General features: G+C 28.8%; 1 protein-coding gene across 2 annotated transcripts in view; it reads left to right on the top strand.

Moving 5' to 3' along the window:
• Ptpmeg (protein tyrosine phosphatase Meg) overlaps positions 1–18562 on the top strand; it is a 61918-nt gene that overhangs the window by 17343 nt on the left and 26013 nt on the right. For both annotated transcript variants that reach the window (XM_075381406.1, XM_075381405.1), the window contains exons 6-11: positions 3497–3667; positions 7838–7958; positions 12035–12122; positions 13129–13281; positions 15411–15646; positions 17769–17948. In XM_075381406.1, coding sequence (XP_075237521.1) covers positions 3497–3667; positions 7838–7958; positions 12035–12122; positions 13129–13281; positions 15411–15646; positions 17769–17948 — 949 coding nt within the window. The remainder of the gene's footprint in view (positions 1–3496; positions 3668–7837; positions 7959–12034; positions 12123–13128; positions 13282–15410; positions 15647–17768; positions 17949–18562) is intronic.

Here is an 18562-nt window from a genome sequence, read left to right as displayed (position 1 = left end):
AATATATCACCGTGGATTTCCTCGTGCAGGAATAACGATCAAGTAGAGGTTATTACTTCCTGTTTGCAAATAGGGCACACTAGGCTCACTCATGTATATCTGATAACTCAGACCGATGCATCCGTTTGTGTTTGCTGCAACTTCCAACTAACTCTACACCTCATCCTTGTGGATTGTGTCTGTTATGCCGCATTGCGTCAGAAGTTTAAATTGGATGGGGCTTACATCCAAAATGTTATCAAATGTTTTACAATTTGTTAGTGTTCATTTATATTCAGATATTTGATTTTTTACTTAGTATGTTTCTCCTATTCATGCCATTTGGTGTTCGGCAGTTGATAATTTTATTGTTTTATATTAGATTATTAATGTAATATTTCATTGTGGTTTTATTTCACTTTTAGCATATGTTATCGGCTTTTTTCCATTTATGCTCTGTTTTTATATTACTGGTTTTAGTTTTTATGTTAATATTTATTTGTTTGCTATGTAAATATCATATCTGAGCGCTGATGACGACACTTTGTTGTACACCCAGAAAAAAAAATTGGCATTATTTATATTGTCATCTATTAGAGGTCTGGCAGAGTGGTTTATAGCTCAATTGTATGGTGATAATGATTTATGCTGTACTATTAGGGTCATTTAATAATTAGACAAATGACAACAGCAGAAAAACTGTTATAGAATAAACTCAATTTGTCTGACGTTCACAGTGATACTTCTGAAATCGAAAATATCAGCTGTTCGAAAAGAATTTCTATTGTTATAATTTGTTTTATCTTAAAATGTCTGCACTGCTTGAAACATGTTCCATGGTAGAACAGCATGCTGTGATAAGATTTTTATTTTCTGAGGGTGTAAAACCCACAGATTCATTCACACATGTTAAAACAGTAGTAAAAAGTATATTAACTTTGTACATTTTTATAAGTTGATAGACAGAATCATTTACAGATGTTAAAACAGTAGTAAAAAGTAAATTAACTTGTAAATTTTTATAAGTTAATCAAACAGTTCAAATGAGGCAGAGTTGAACTAAATTTGATTGTCATAGCTGATTTTCAACATAGTGGAAGATGTACGGAAATTTTGACTGATGCTTTGCAAAATTGCATTATTGATCTTATTTACAATGACATATGCATAAAAATTTGAGAAATTGCTGAAATTTTTAGTAAAGGTATTATTATCAATAACCATTCCGTTATCTATGGTAATCTGAATTACCACAAAACATGTTCAAGGTGGGTTTCAAGACACTCTACTCAAAATCACAAAGTGAGAGACCCAAATTTACATTTGTACAAAACTTAAATGACAATTTTTAGTAGAAAGTAGTCATTTTTTTAGATCCTATAATAACTTGTGATGAAACTTGATTTTATTTTAAACTGAAATCTAAACTTCAGAGTATGGAATGGAAACATCCAAGTTTGCCCAATGGAAAAAATTCAAATCCTTTGGGGTCATTTGGTAAAGAGATGCTAATGCATAGTTCCCACAGGCAGGAAATGTCAGGGAAAATATAATCCTAGTAAAAAAAAATCAGGAATTTTTAGAAAAATTAAGGAAAAATTGCAAAAAAATCATAGAATTGCATTTTCAGAGGTGGATTTTCCATTAAAAAATCTCTTCTTGCGCAGAATTTGCTTGAAGAGACAATTTATCAACGAAAAGTTTTTGTGCAATTTTAGATGCTGGGAGCAAGGAGAATGTTTTTATTACAAAAAAAAAAATGCTCACTGCAGTGAGAAGCTCTAAAAGATGATATGAAGAATGTCTTGTAGGAAAAAAACTTCTCTCAAGAAGAACAAAATAGAGCCCTGAAAAGGAAAATGCAAGCAGAAATTAAAATTAAAAAAACTGGAGAAAGAAAGGAAAAAGTTGAGACAATCTTGACAGAAGAAGAGCAGATAACCGCCAAAATTAAACTTTTAGAAAAGGGCAAACCATTAGGAACCTAAAGATATTGAAGAAAAGTTGCTATTTGTTTTATACATACATAATATAATACATGTGTAATGAAATCTGATATTATTATTTTATTTTTTGGTATGTTAAAATTTTCATTTTCATATATCAAAATTAAAATTATGACAAAATGTTCAAGTAAATGTTAATGTTTGTTTTCTTATCTGTATTACTTTTAGTAACAATGATTTTAGTTTTCCTGTAAGTTGCGATCATACGTATATTCTTTGTTAAATTGAAATCTGTATTTCTTAGCATTTTTATGCAAACCAAGTTATTAAATATTGTTTTTTATTTGGGAAATAATGTAGGATAGTTTTTGTGAAAAATTTTTAAGCAATTTTAGGTGTGAACCAGTTATTTAAAAAAATTACTTAGTTTTTATTTCTTTTCTGTGTTACTTTTAGCTACCATGATGTTCATTTTTATGCAAGAAACTTATTAAATATTGTTTATTTTTTTATACTTTGCAGTGTAATTTACTGAAATAATTTACCACAAAAATAGCCTAATTTTAAATGTATATTGTAACAAATATAATTAAAAATTGAACTTTAAAAATTAATGTAATAATAAAAAAAGGTGTGAATTGGACAGCTCCCACAGCTGTCCACCATCCCCACGATGGTGGAGGCTGCAAAAAAATAAAATTTGTATATATTTTGCAGATTAAATGGCAGTAGCATAACATTATGAGAATCAGGAAATTTTTATGAAATTGGTCAGTAAAAGTCAGGAAAAACGAATCCTAAAATTCAGTGGGAACCCTGTAACAATGTTTTTGGACTATAGAGGTGTAATATATTATGATTTTTTAGAAGAACATTGAGTACTATTGTTACACCTTATAAAATAAAGTGAAGCTCCCAGTGAGGAGGAAACACCTAGATCTCTTTCAAGTAGGGTAATTTGCATGATAACACCTGCTTCCATTCTGCTCAAAAGACACTGGAATCTATTCAGAAGTCGGATGAGGAGGTGTTGCTGCATCAATCTTTCAGTTCTGATCTCTCTCTACATCCGATTTTTTTTTTTTTTATTCTCTGAAAGCTTTTACATGGCTTCTTAAATTCGTCAAGAATGACTCAGATCAAAGGTGAACAGTCATTACTACTAGAATATGAAAGTTCACAAAAAGATGGAAGAAGTGCATTAATGTAATCGGTGATTATTGTTGTATATGTAATAAATTAATCATACGTAATATTTAATAAATTTGTATTTATTCATGTTGGCAGTGCTATGTAACTGATGAGAAAAAGATAAATAATCTTAGTCTCAAATAATGGTACACATCAATATTACGACTGAATAATTATTGTATTTTATGTTGCTAATTATTTGATTAATTATATTCATACAAGCAGTTATGTTGAAAGTTATTGTTTAGTTTCATTGTCAATCAATTAATAATCTTCTTAAAGTCATTTGTGTCTAATTATATTGAACGATTCTCTTGATATAATATTAACATTAAATTTTTGTATTGTTACATTTAATGAATATTATCGTTTTATTACAGGGCAAGGTCATTTTTATTTTAGAGTTAAATTTTATGTTTCTGATCCTAGTAAATTACAAGAAGAATATACTAGGTATCATTTCTATTTACAAGTACGTAAGGATATATTACAAGGACGTCTTATAATACCGCCTAGTACTGCTTGTTTATTAGCTAGTTATGTTATACAATGTAAGTATTTAATTTATTTTATTTTTTGTTATGTTTATTATAAATTAGTAAAGGTCCAATTTATTTATTCTATTAACTGTTGGTTTTCAAACGACAAAATTGAAATTAGATAATAATGATTCCATAAATTTCCATTATTCTACTTATAAGTAAATAGATATAACAAATTTTTATTACTTTTCTGATTTTTGGTGTATTTCATTTTGGGAGAATTTGGATATTAGAGGTTTAAAAATAGAGCAGATTTTAATGTAGACAATAAAATATCACTAATTCTAATCATTTACCATTAATCAATTAAATTAATCTGGTGGCTTGTTTGAAGATAACATTTTTAAATGTATGCTAGACTAAATTAGGATTCACTTAATATCTGTTATATCATTGAATCAGATTTTTTTTAATACGTTATCATAATTGTCATTACAGTATTTTATCCGTCACAAAACAAACTTTCTTATCCTTTAAATTAATTGAGCAAAGATTTCATGTTATTTCGCTTAGAACCGGTATGATATTCCCACATTACTTCACTTTGAGTAGATTTATCCTTCTTTCCTTTTTCCTGTTTAGCTTCCGGTAACTACCGTTTAGATAATTCTTCAGAGGATGAATGAGGATGAATGAGGATGATATGTATGAGTGTAGTCTTGTACATTTTCAGTTCGACCATTCCTGAGATGTGTGGTTAATTGAAACGCAACCACCAAAGAACACCGGTATCCACGATCTAGTATTCAAATCCGTGTAAAAATAACTGACTTTACCAGGACTTGAACGCTGGAACTCTCGACTTCCAAATCAGCTGACTTGGGAAGACGCGTTCACCACTAGACCAACCCGGTGGGTTGAGTAGATTTGTCCTGAGTTCAGGCTTATTAAGAATTTCTTCTTGTATTAGGAACTTAGAATATTTACTGTTATACAATTTAAATCAAGTATATTTATTTTTAACTTCAACTTGCTCACTGTCTGAAATGGTATTTTGTTTACAGTCTGTGATTAATTTTGAATATTTTTCGTGGTAAATTGTAATATCTCACAGCCCTTCATCCAAAAGGTCCTTGGTGTAAATCTGAATCAGACCGGTATTTTACATGCGTTACAAAATTTCAAATCCGTACTTTCACTCATAAGCTTCAAGCTTATATGATGACTTAATCAACAAAAAAACATTCAATTTTTTTTGTATGTTTTATAAATAAAATTGTCCTTTTTTCTCGATTAACTAGTACAGTAGGTTCATTTTTTTATGTGGTTAGAAATTGCATAAAGATTAGTAAAATATTTGTGAAAAATTTCAGGTTTTTTCCATTTTTAATATGTTTCTGTTGTAAATTTAAATGGTGGTATAGCCTTATAGGAGAAATCTCTGCTTCGTTATTGGCTGTGTTGAAGCATTTTATTAGGCCATGTAAATGTTTTATAATATATTTTTTTATTATTATAATATTTTTTACGGTTATGTCAATTTCTGCTAGAAAATCAACATTTCATAATGAACTTCTTTTATAAGAAATGCAGGGGGAAGAAATGGTGATGGATTGCTTTCCAATGGACAAGTTAAAATGGAAATAGACTAAATTCCAGAAAAAAATAAAGAAGTACTTACAAATATTGAAGTCAGCCCCAATTTTAATTATTTCATAGATCACAGACTAATTAAGTTCACTTAAAGTGGGAGAATATCATAAAATCTAGAGTAATCTGTAACTACACAATTTGGATATATATATAAGAAAACATTCAACATATTAGAAGTAAATTTGAAAGGAAGTAGCCAAACTGGATCTGAATAAATATATGACAGTAAAATCTTTTCGTCACATAATAGAAAACATAATAAGTAGAACTTTTCAGGATGTACCATGCAAATCTATTCACCACGGCAAATTGTCATATCAGTCCAAAAATTTAATAAACTAAAGAGAAGATATAAAGAAGAGGGACATGAAATCAATATTAGAATTCAACTCGCCCTTCAAATTGATTTGATTCGATAGGATGTGAATGATTACACTAACCGGCTGCTTGGCAGCAGCACTAGATAAAAAACAATCAGAAAATTCAAGAAACAAATAAGTGGAGTAATTCTTGGACTATTGGGTTAACAGATAAAACTTACAGGTGGTAAGGGAAGGCATAATTCAAAAATTTTCAATATTTTTTAGAGAACTGTAAAGTATGTTATGGAGACGGCTATGAGAAAATTGTAAAACCACGACTTCAGATTAATGAATGTAAAGCCCATATTAAAAAAAATAAAAAAAATGAAAAAGCACCAGGAATTGATTCTGTTACTAATGAGACGATGAAATATATTTCATTGTCTTACCCAATATTTAGAAATTGACAGACACAGCTGTTCAGTAGAATATGAGAAACAGAAGAGTAGAAGAAGAAAAGTATAAAAATAGATATTAGAAGCATTAGACATTGTTATCTTCTGATATCATTTTGATCCCTAAGAAAGGAAATACTCAAGACATAAATGATTACAGACCAATAATTCTTACTTCTGCTATAAGCAAGATATTTATAGAAATATTTTAAACAGAATTAAACCTGAATTGGAAAATCATCAACCACCAGAACAAACAGACAGGATTTCATTAAGGTTTTTTTATCTGCAATAGATCACATCCACGTGTATTTAATAGAATTTAATAAGTAATATAATTTCAAATACAGGTATATACAGCTTTCATTGATTAACATAAAGCTTTTGATTCCATAAACCACCAATTTCTAAACAAAGCATTAAGCTCCCGAAATATGTCTTCAAAATACTTCAATTTAACAAAAAATATATTTATCGAATAAGGTCAGAGTAGTAATGGACCATGTTCGTTTATGTTTTAAAATAGAAAAAGGAGTAAAGCAAAGAGATCCTATATTGCCTGCCGGCTTTGTTCAATACATTTTTGGAGGATATATTTATAAAATTGAAATGGAAAAAAAAAGTTTAATTACTATTAGCGGTAGAAAATTAATAAATGTAATGCTTGTGGTAGTATTTGCTTCATTTCAAAAAAATGTTGAATGAATTGGAAAATAAGACTGGGCAGCTAGTTATTTAATGAAAAAAAGACTGTTCTTCTAACAAATAGAGTTAAGAAAGAATTAAAACTATTAGGAAAGAAACTATATTGAATAAACAAAACAATCTATTTAGGTCAACCGGTGAACTTTGAAGACAGAACAAGAAAAGACACTCAAAAAAAAGGATAGCAGCTGCTTGGAAAAAATATTGTTCCCTTAAATTCATTTTGAAAAACAACCGGGTGAACAATATACAGAAAGCTAAACTATTAGACTTGTGTGACTTCTGAGGAACATAGCTCCTATTGTTATAATTCTGCAGTTATGACCTCTGTTATTGAACATCTGAGGAAGGTACCGGTGTCAAAATAGCTATCATTTTTTTAAATAAATTTTGTTTTCATTTTCTTTTTTTGACTTGGAATTTGTCTAAGAAATCCATACAAATTATGAAGTTTACCCGACAATCAGTGGAGAGATGCACGGTTGGTATGAAAACGAAAGATAGAATTGCGAAAAGATAAGGCCATGCATTAGAGTGGCAGATGCGATTAAAGTAATTAAGAGATTGAAGTGGAAATGTCACCCAGGAAGGTTGGAAGATAGGAACTGGACAAAACAAGTTACATTTTGGAAACCTTTCTATGGGGAAAGGAAAAGAGATAGACAGAAGAATTTGTGGGAGGATGATTTGAAGGAGGTTGAAGAAATTTATCGGTGGTGTAAAATGGCTTTAGACAGAGAAGCATAGAATTTTGGAGGAGAGGTCTATGCTCAGTAATGGGGCCTGGTTTCAGATGTCAAAGTTTAAATGTTACTTTGGTAAAAACAAAGTAATTTAACTGGAAGTTCAAGTGTTACTTTTTTTAATATATAAATTTGTTTAATTTTGTTTATTTATGTATGTAATATAAAAATTTTAAACTGCAACCAAGTAAAAAATTTATTTATTTATAGACTTATAGGAAAAATCTCTTCTTCATTAATGGCTGTATTAAAACAATCACATTAAGCTGCGTAAATATTTTATAAATTTCATATATTAATTGTAATTTCAGATTTTTTTTTGTAAATTGCTGTGATTTTTAATTGATTCATTTCATATTCTTTACTGTTTTTTTTTTTTAGCTGAATTGGGTGATTATCAGCCTGATGAACATGGACCAAAATATTTGTCTGGTATGAAACTTTTTCCAGGACAAACTGAAGAAATGGAAAAGAAAATCGCCGAACTTCATAAGTTACACAAGTATGCTTAATGTCAATTTTTTTTAATATTTACATTTTTTCTTCAAGGTTTATTTTTTTTAATTTTTAGATGGCAGTTTAATTGGATACCTGTTAATTTTTAGTAGTTAGAATGTTGTTATTGCTTAAGAAATGAATTTACATGAATTCATCTCAGTGTTAATTGTGCAATTAGAAACTTTGAAAAAGGCTGCTAAGAATGTTTGAATGATTTTGGGGATCTCATAGTTATGTAGTAGTACTTGTGAATTGTGTTGTGTGTCTCAGGTTCAAAACTTTTCTTGATGATTTTTTAAATTTAAAAACTATTATGTTGTATTGCTTTGTTTTTCCATTATTTTTATGTTTGTTGAAACAATTTTTATTTGTTCCTAATTTTCTTAATTTCTGTTTGTTTTTTTTATTTATTTATTTATTTTACTGAGGTTATGTTGCATTTCCATTTTTTCTCTTTTTCATTGGTAATAGACTTTTTTAAAATAAAATTGTGCATTTAATGTAGCAAATTGCATAATTTAGTTGGTTGTTTTTTTAAAAAGAAAATAATTACTTTATTACTATTTTAGAAAATTATGAGAATATACTACTGTCTTCATATTGCAAAACTTATTTTTATGTTACAAAACAGTAGTTAGTTACTGTTTCATTATTTGGTAATCTCGAGTATTCTCTTTCTGATGTGTAAATTATTAATCCATCAAGTGATTGCAGAATGTTTCTGTGTAGCTCATTTGTTATTGTGCTATAAAAGAGATACCAGTCACTCTACACTATGTACCACTGTACTCCTGGAAATGTTTACACATTGATTCTGCTTATCCAAATAAAATTTTATATAATTTCATCATATATTTTGTATTTTTCATTAGTATTTTATTTCTTAAAATAAGTTTGTTTTTTTTTTTTTTTACTACGGAATATGTTTCTTTATCTACTGTTTTGTAACAAAACTTTCAAAATACATTATGTGTCTTGCAATGATTTTTATTCCTTTTTACTTCCTTGTATGAAGTAAAGGAAGTATTGTGATCGTGAAAAATTTTGATTTTCAGATTTCAATGGAAATATCCATTTTGATGATCCCTGAATCCATTTTGACTAGTTTTGGCATGATGTCTGTACGTACATATGTGCATATATATCTCACATAACTCAAAAACGATTAGCCATAGGATGTTGAAATTTTGGATTTAGGACTGTTGTAATATCTTGTTGTGCAACTCCCCTTTTGATTGCAACTGACTGGACCTAAAGTGTCCAAAAAAGTCCAAAATTAAAAAAAGAATTGGATTTTGGAATTTTTCTTAACTGCAGTAATAACCCCTCATTGAGAGCTTTTCAACAATATATCATAAGCGGTACTTATATTCATCGGTTCTAGAGTTATAGCTAAATCAAATTTTAATTAATGAAATATTTGGATCTTATAAGAGCATATCGGTTCGAATCAGATTTCATCTCTCTTTTTTTTAATTTTTTTTTATTTAAATATATTGATTTATTAATAATTATTAACTTCTGATTGTAAAATAAAAATTACAATTTATAATAATAATAATTTAAAAAAATATGAGAAGTTATTAATGAAATAATATTTTATGCACTTTTCATTTTAAAAAAAAATGTGTATATGTAATTTAATAGGCATATAAAGAAGTCATGTGGTATCCACATCAGATTTCTTTTGAAAACCATATTGCGCACAAAGTTCATTGTTTCAAATTTATTGTTAAAAAATGCAAAACAGTTTCTTAGTCAGTAATTTGAAGTTTGCAGTGAATTTCATTATATATTTATTTCTTCTAGCTGTACAGTTATCAGTGTACCATATAAGAGAAAGTATACTGATTGGGTCAAATTTTGCATATCAGGGGTTTTTGCATATCTTGCTGTTTCATGATCTTTAAACAAAAAAAAAAATACATAATTTTAGCATTGAAAAATTTTAGAAGGATGTATATATGTTGCTTGGTTATTTGCTTTATTCTTCTGACTGGATAAACAGGTTTGGATGAAATTTGGCATATTGATTTCTGTGTATGGGGAATTGATGGCATTTAATTTTGGTAACAACTGGTCAAAAAGACAGGGAAATACAGATCTTATGGATTCTGCACTTCAAAAATTTATTCAAAAGATAGGTAATTTTTTTCAAATAATACCATTTAGGTAACTGACACTTTCTGATGTTTAGTCTTATTCAGACCCTCATAAAGGGATGAGGGAAAACTCCCTCTTTTATTTTAGACTCAAAGTGACAATCTTTACTTATTATTGATTTTGTTATTTTAATTTGTTACTTTGATTATGTTTTTGGTTATTATATTTTTGAGAAATTTCTTCCAGGATGTATATGAAGTAATTTATTTCTTGAAAGTATATGTTTTTTTTCAAGTATGTAAACTAAGGTTTTACAATTAATAAACAGAAAGAATGATGTAATACAAAAAGTTTATGAAATGAGTTGTTTATTTATTATAGGCTATAATTTTATGATTTTCTTTGACGTGTCGCAGTTATTTATGAAAATTATTTCTAAATAGCATGTACGCATCAATAACTTGTTTTGAGCTTTGTAAGCCCACAAAACTATGAAATAAAAACATTGAATTGTACAAAAAATACATAAATAAACAAAGTGTTAAAGAAATTTGAGTAAAAGTAATATAATTATAATCTTAATTTAGATTTATTATAAAATAAAATATGAATACTACAGAGACATTAAATTCATACTACAATAAACACAAAATTAATGAAGAACAAATGTAAATAAATAAATATTAGCAAAAATAAATTAATATGGTAGAATAAACAATAATAAAACAATAATTTTAAATACAAGTACTAGCATTTAGAGGTCTTTTGTACCAACCAGTAGCAAGTGTTTCGCATGCTGGGTTATAGGAGTGGTGTAGAGGAGGCAAAAGTAGGAACAGCTTGTAAGCTTCTTTTTCTGTTTAGCGTTCGGAACCACCATAAGGTATGACTTCAGAAGATGAATAAGGATGATATGTACAAATGTAAATGAAGTGTAGTGTTGTACAGTCTTAGGTCGATCATTCCTTAAATGTGTGGTTAATTGAAACCTTAATATGTAATGTAATATTTGTAATGTTAATGTAAACCTTAGTGTAATATTTAGATCTGTATTAAAGTAATTGCGTTTACTTGGATTTGAACCTTAGAACTCTTGAACTTAAAAATTAGCTGATTTGCGATGACGAGTTAACCATTAGACCAGCCCAGTAGGCTTTTGTAGGAAGAATGCGCCTTTACATTTTACATACACTATAATATACCACCACCACCATGACAACGACAAATCTGAGTTAGAGATTTCTGTAATTTGGATGTTTTAAGTTAACTGTTAGCTTCCAATTGAGGTTTGCTAAAAGAATAACAGTTATTACTTGTATGCGCTTTTTCTTCTATTGTATAAAATGCTATTTTTTTAAAAATATGAATTACTTCACCTCACCAGAGAAGCTTTGAAAGTTTGTGTGTGGGAATATGTATGGAAATGGACTATACTGTATGAAAAATGTCACGCCTGACAAAGATTTGAACCTGGGACTTCCAGATGAAAGGCCAAAATGCTATCTACCACTTTGCCATGGAGATTGGCAAATGATGGTTCATAATTACCTTCTTTTTTTTTCTTATTAACATTTATTACTTTTTATTTATTTTTACATTTTATACTAGTTCCTTAGTATCTGCTATTTATTATTGTATAACACAATCAAAATGATTGTCTAGTTATAGATTTTCAATAAAATATTTTGTCATCTGTTGTTACATATTCTTGTTTCTTTATTTTCTATTGTATATAGATAATACTTTTGAATAATTTCTTTATATGAAGATCCTACAAGTAATTGAGCTGGGTTATAGTAATTCCTTATTATTATAATGTTAAATCATTAATATAATGCTAATTCCATACTCTGTTATCGGTCTGTCTTTTTATGTTATGTAAAAAATAATTATATGAATATAGGAATTACATTATTTTTGTTATGTATTTTGTGCTTTTAGAAAGTGTTACTTTTTCATAGATTCTTTTTTTTTCAGAGGTCAGACTCCAGCAGATGCAGAATTTAATTTTCTAGACCATGCCAAACGATTAGAAATGTATGGTGTCGATCTACATAGAGCTAGGGTAAGATATATTGTATATTTATCATTAATTGTTGAATTATGTAATCCTAATAAAAAAAAAAAAAACTTTATGATGAAATTTTGTCACCAAGAAGTTTTATTAATCTTATTTATTTATCCTGTAACTTCTTTTTCAAAATATCTATGATAAGAATTAATATAATCTTTAAAGTCATTTTGGTCAAGTCATTGAAATTAAATTACAATCACTCCAGTAGTCTGTTTGATTTCTGTTTAGAGTATTCAATTATCGATCAAAATTATGTAATTTTTTTATATAGGCTTCTGGCAAAGGATGTAATCATTTTTACAATATACTAAATTATCCTCTACAAATACAAAGTAGATGAACCAAATAAGATATAGGAGATTGACCTGTACCTGGAGAGCTTTTATGAAGAAATTTGATCTGCTGGCTTTAAATATAACTTTACAAATTAGAAAGAAATATTTGCATATATAATGTCTATATTCTATGGTTGTAAAACATGGACAGTAGTAACGTTGAAATACAAAGAAATCTGTTTTTTAATCTTGTTACAACTTAATATTGTAACAAGATTAAAATGGAAATTATTGGTATGAAAATTATTGAGGCGGAGGAATTTATAATAACATCTTGTAAAAAAAGAGGACAAGACTTAATGAGCTATGTATTTTAAGGCATCCAGGATTAGTGCATTTGGTTCGAAAGAAGGCACAAAGAACAAAAACTAGAGGAAGATAAAAGTTAGAGTAGCTGAAACAATTAATTGAGGAGTGTTTAGGTTAAGAGTTTGACATAGAAAAGAAAGGAATGTAAAAGTCAGATCAATCAAATGAAATGACCTTTGAGGAAAAAATTTATGAGAGTAATGTAATTATTATGAATCACATAGGCAGCTTTGTTTCTTATTAGATTTATAAAGTTTTAAACTTTTATAGAATTCTTTTTATCTATTTCATTCATTATGTATGTAATCTATTTCTAGTAATGCAGTAAAGATTTTTGATATTTATTGTTGCAGGATTCAGCAAATAAAGATCTTCAGCTTGGTGTTACATCTGTCGGCCTTGTTGTTTTTCAGAACGGTGTAAAAATTAATACATTTTCTTGGGGTAAAATTGTAAAAATCTCATTTAAACGTAAACAGTTCTTTATACAACTTCGTAGAGAATTGGTAAGTTATCTTCAGGTCCTAGGCATGAGTGTAAACTACCCTGTTCATTCTTTTAGACCACTCCTTTTTTTCTACCCTTGATTCCTTTTTCCTATTGTCAGTTTTTTGGCTGCAGTACCTTATCAGGTAAAGAATTATTAAATTGTTGACATTAAAAAATATTAGAATATTAAAATTATTAATTAATTTAAAAATAAATAATTATTAAGTTATTCATTATTTTTTTATTTAATATTAAATATTTTATTAGTATTAAAAATATTTTTACACATTTATATATATTATGTGCAGAGTGCATGAAATTAGCTATGTTCATAATGAAAATTATGTTTTAAAATATTATGTGTTGCTTCCCATATATATATAATTAGAAATAATTGGCTTACATACGCAGTGCGCACAACAGCAGTTTTGGTATAGTTTCTGCTTTCTTACTGTATCTTAAAATTTTCTGCTGAATGCACAATGATTGAATTACTTTTCAGAAATATTTTTTAGTATTAGAACAATGATCTACTAAACGTATATAATAAAAGATAGGTATAATAGTTATATAAGTAATTACACGTACACTAAACAACAATTATAAATGTATTTAATGTAAAACGAAACACAGCCAAGCTCAGAAGTCATACAGAACTGACTGTTTCTTTGCTTTTCCAAGTTTACCTGAATGAGCATATCACAAAAAACCTTACAGATTATACTTTCACTAAGCAGCTGACTGTTTCTTTTTCACATGGTTAAACTCGGCTCCCCTGAGTTTACCTGATTGAGCGTTTTACCTCAGAGTGTGACGAGTCAGACTTATTCACTATCCAGCATATTGTGTCTACTGTGCTCAGCTAAACTGGGTTTGGCTGAGTTTACATGAATAACCCTTTCACTTCAGATTCTAAGGGATAGACTTTTTCAGTGCCCATTCAAAAGTGTGTGGTATTATGTCTAAAGAAACTTTCACTTCAAAAAAAAGTTTGTTATTGAGTGTTTTGCGTTATATATGAATAGAATTGTAATTAATTTGTAACTTTTTTTTTATTTGAAAATCATCTGAAATACAGGTTGTCCCATATAAAACGCAACCCATCAATCACTCATCCATGAAATTTAGAAAGTCAAGCTTACTCCCCTACCCGTTACTGAAATGGACTTGTCCAACATCTGAACATCGCGGTGACGCAGTAGAACACTACCGATAGTAACAACAATGCAATCATAACGTTCAGTGTATCACTAGAGACAAGATGGTGTTTTCATTGTCGAGTCGTACTTGTACGAGTACGAAATCAGCAGTTGCAGTGCAAGATTTGTTTCTCCATTAGTACCCGGATAAACCGGCTCCTAAAAAAACATCAGTATTAAGATTAGTCCCAAAATTTAGAGAGACCGGTTCTGTTGATAACAAGGAACACAAAAGATCTGCATCAGTGTTGAATGCAGATACAGTCGCTGAAATCAAAAACCGATTACTCGCCTCGCCAAATAAATCGATCAGACGTTTGTCTGCTGAAATTAATTTGTCTAAATCAACTGTTCATGGGTCAACCAAACAATTACATCTAAATTAATCTAAATGTAAGGTTATAGATGGTAATAATAAAAATTACATTTACATTTACGCATGCCTTTTTATTATTTCAATACCTACCAATATAAAGTTGGGTTGCATTTTATACGGGACATCCTGTATTAATGGCAGCCTTACTTCATCTAATAATCTTTATAATTTTGATATACTGTATTGTTATTTAAAGCTGTAAGAAAGTTATTACTTAATCAAGATATGATACTGTTTTAAAATATCAAAACAGTTTCATAGGAAAGCACGAGAAGCAAATAACTTTTGGTATCATTTGTGATTACTTTTAATAGGGAACGTGTTGTTGTATTCAGGAATTAGTGGTGAAATCTATTAATGAATACTGACAGTCAGACTATATCTGTTAAAAATAAAAAATTAACAGATTCATATTGAAAGTTGGAAATATGTATATAAATTATTTTCTGGTGTTGGTTTCCAGTTCTAGGATTATTTATGTCATATGCTTTAGTAAACTTGTGAATTAACATAATAAATCTATCTATAAAATTTGTAAGAAAATGTATAATGTAATTTTTTTTTAATTCAGTCTGAAGATTATGATACATTACTTGGATTTAATGTAGTAACATATCGTTCATGTAAAAATCTTTGGAAATCATGCGTGGAACATCATACTTTCTTTCGTTTACATTCACCACAAACAACTAGAGGTCGTCGGTTTTTATCACTTGGTTCGAAATTTACATATTCTGGTCGTACACAATTACAAACGACTGAAGATGCTAGATCGTCGCATTGTTTGTTGGAAAGAACTTTTCTTAGGTAATTTGATTTTTTTTATGTTTATGTAAAAGTTTTTATTTTAAATATTTGCCCAGTAGATATGAAAAAATTTTTTAAATATTTTTTTAATGTTTTTGTTCGAATAGTCATACTGAAAAAGTGTAAGAAAGATTAAAATTGATTATTATTTTACGATGGGGGCCTATAAATAACAGAGATTGTATTGTGGTTGGGAGTAAGGTCATAGTTTGCACTTCTGCTACCAGAATAGTCAGGTGGAACACTTCTGAGTCAGCATGGAAGGTACAGAAGCACAGTGACTTTTTAATGGAGAGTTATTTTCTGATTTTGGGAAAAACATGTTGCCTGAAAATCATGAGCAATGCACAGTCATCAGGTTTTGTTTCCTGTTAGGAAAAACATAGTGGAAACACTTGAAATGTTTCAGACAGCCTAGAACAAGTCTGCAATGAGAAAAACATGTGTTTATTAGTGGTTTTCATGTTTGAAATGAGAATAAATGTCAGTTGAAGGTCATCAGCCACCTGGGCATCATACAAATATTGAAACTGATAAAAATGTTGATGAAATTTGTGACACCTTCAATGATGATTGTTGACAAACTACTTTTTTACATGGAAGTTCTCAGACGATTTCCTGTTTCTTTAGACTGCACTTGTGTTGTACATGTAATTAGTTTTTCCATCATAATGTATATGATTTAGTATTTTTATCATTTTTATGAAATGAAGAGCTCTTACAAAAAGAGAATGGAATCACCACAGATGGAATACCTTGGTTGGTTTACTGTTCATCCCAGGATTGCATTTTATTGTTATTTCACTCCCTTCTATTTTCAAGATTTCACTCTCTCAAATCTTAAAATATTTATTAAAAACGATTGAAATATGTTGTGTTACATCATTAGAAATATCTTCTTTTTTTTTGTTTCCATATAGATTTTGACAAAGAAAAGTATTTTTAAATGTAATTTAATTATAAGAAGAAAATTATTAGGAAGAGGGAGAGTGTCAATGTGTTGTTTTACACTTGTTCATAAAGTAATTACTACTACTTTTTGTAGATTATGAAATTTGTAGGTTACAAATTTCTAATGTTTTCACAAACTGATTAAATTTCCTTAGGCAGAAATTTTTACAGCTCTAAAATTATCTTAATCTTATGTATTTTGACTGTAAAACAGTATAAAGTTGTCAGTTTACAGTAATTAACAGTTTTATTAACATCCTTATAAACTGTTTAATTTTGTGTAAACAGGCAGAAGGAAGATGCCTTGCACATTTTAGAAAAAAATTACCATTCTGGATGAAATTAGAAAATAATGTTTTACAAAAACAGCATTAAATGTTAGGTGATATGGAAGTTAATGATATTTTGAACAATGAAAAAGTGTGTGCATTTGTTGGGGTTGTACATGAGTACAGGAGATATCAAAATGTTTTGTTGGATTAATTCAGTTTTGGATAATTGGCTAATTATATTGTGGAATTTATGTTTCATTTATAATTTACTTCTTGGTAGTTTTGTTTTTTCTTGCTAATGAAGAGTCATGAAGGTATGGTACAAGGAAAAAGAGGAGAAACCCACCGGGTTGGTCTAGTGGTGAACGCGTCTTCCCAAATAAGCTGATTTGGAAGTCGAGAGTTCCAAAATTCCGGTCCTAGTAAAGCCAGTTATTTTTACACAAATTTGAATACTAGATCGTGGATACCGGTGTTCTTTGGTGGTTGGGTTTCAATTAACCACGCATCTCAGGAATGGTCGAACTGAGAATGTACAAGACTACACTTCATTTACACTCATACATATCATCCTCATTCATCCTCTTAAGAATTATCTAAACGGTAGTTACCGGAGGTTAAACAGGAAAAGAAAGAAAGAAAGGAAAAAGAGGAGAGAAAGGAGAAGGTTTCAACTAGTGACATCAAGGTGAAATAAATTTATTCACAAAGAAGATTAGCAGAAGTTCATTGGCATGAATGTTGGTTGTTTGCTGAAACTTGGAAATTTCAAACAAATCATCAATGATTTTTAACAATGATTATTAACTATATTTGTTTACAATGATTATTAACTATATTGAACTTTCAGTATTTTATTGTAAATATGTAATTTGTTGATAAATGTTTTGTTTTTTTAGGTCTCCTAGTAAAAGAGTTGTTAGACAAACTGTACCATTACCGGCTGTACAGATGGAAAAATTAAAACCAGTTGTTGTATCATCTAGTAGAACGCCACGACCTCATGATAACAAAGTTCAATCATTAGGAGCAAGACAGCCAAGGAGAGCTTGGGCTGAAACACCACATATATCTGATGAGTAAGTATACATTTTACTTTAATAATTTTTATAGTTATTAAATTCTCCAATTTATAACAGAGTTTCTCTTAAACTGTATAAAAAAATTCAATCTACCAGAAGCTGTTGTAAAAGATGTGTTTATATTGCTACAGAATACTCAATAGTTGTTCAGAAAGTTACAATTCACTCTTTTAAAGTATTTGATGTTTCTGATTGACTTAATCATAAATTAGAAGAAACTATTGTAAAATACGCCATAAGAACTTTAAAAAAAAAATGATCAAAATAGTAATATGTTGTACAATGAAAATGGGATTCGATAAGCAAGGATCAATCATAATATTAAAAATATGATAAAAGAGTAACATAAAAATTGTACCGTGACATTTATGAAATTAATAAAAATAAGCTCTCTTTGTTGATTGGAGAGAATATTGTTTCAAAGAGTATTGTGAGATGCATGTTACATTATGTTGTCTGAGATCGAAGAAAAATGGTTATAGGAAATTAGAAGGAAGTGTTAGTTAGGAAAGAGCATTGAAGGGGAATTCAAAGTCCATTTAAGTTTACTATAAAAGCAAATGAAGTCAAAGAACTTTGGTATGAGGTTTGTTCAGTAATTATAGACACAA

The sequence above is a fragment of the Lycorma delicatula genome, chromosome 13 (assembly GCF_047948215.1).
Source record: "Lycorma delicatula isolate Av1 chromosome 13, ASM4794821v1, whole genome shotgun sequence".
Taxonomy (NCBI): Eukaryota; Metazoa; Arthropoda; class Insecta; order Hemiptera; family Fulgoridae; genus Lycorma; species Lycorma delicatula.
The sequence above is the reverse complement of the archived record's forward strand: the minus strand, read 5'-3'. Positions and strand labels throughout refer to the sequence as shown.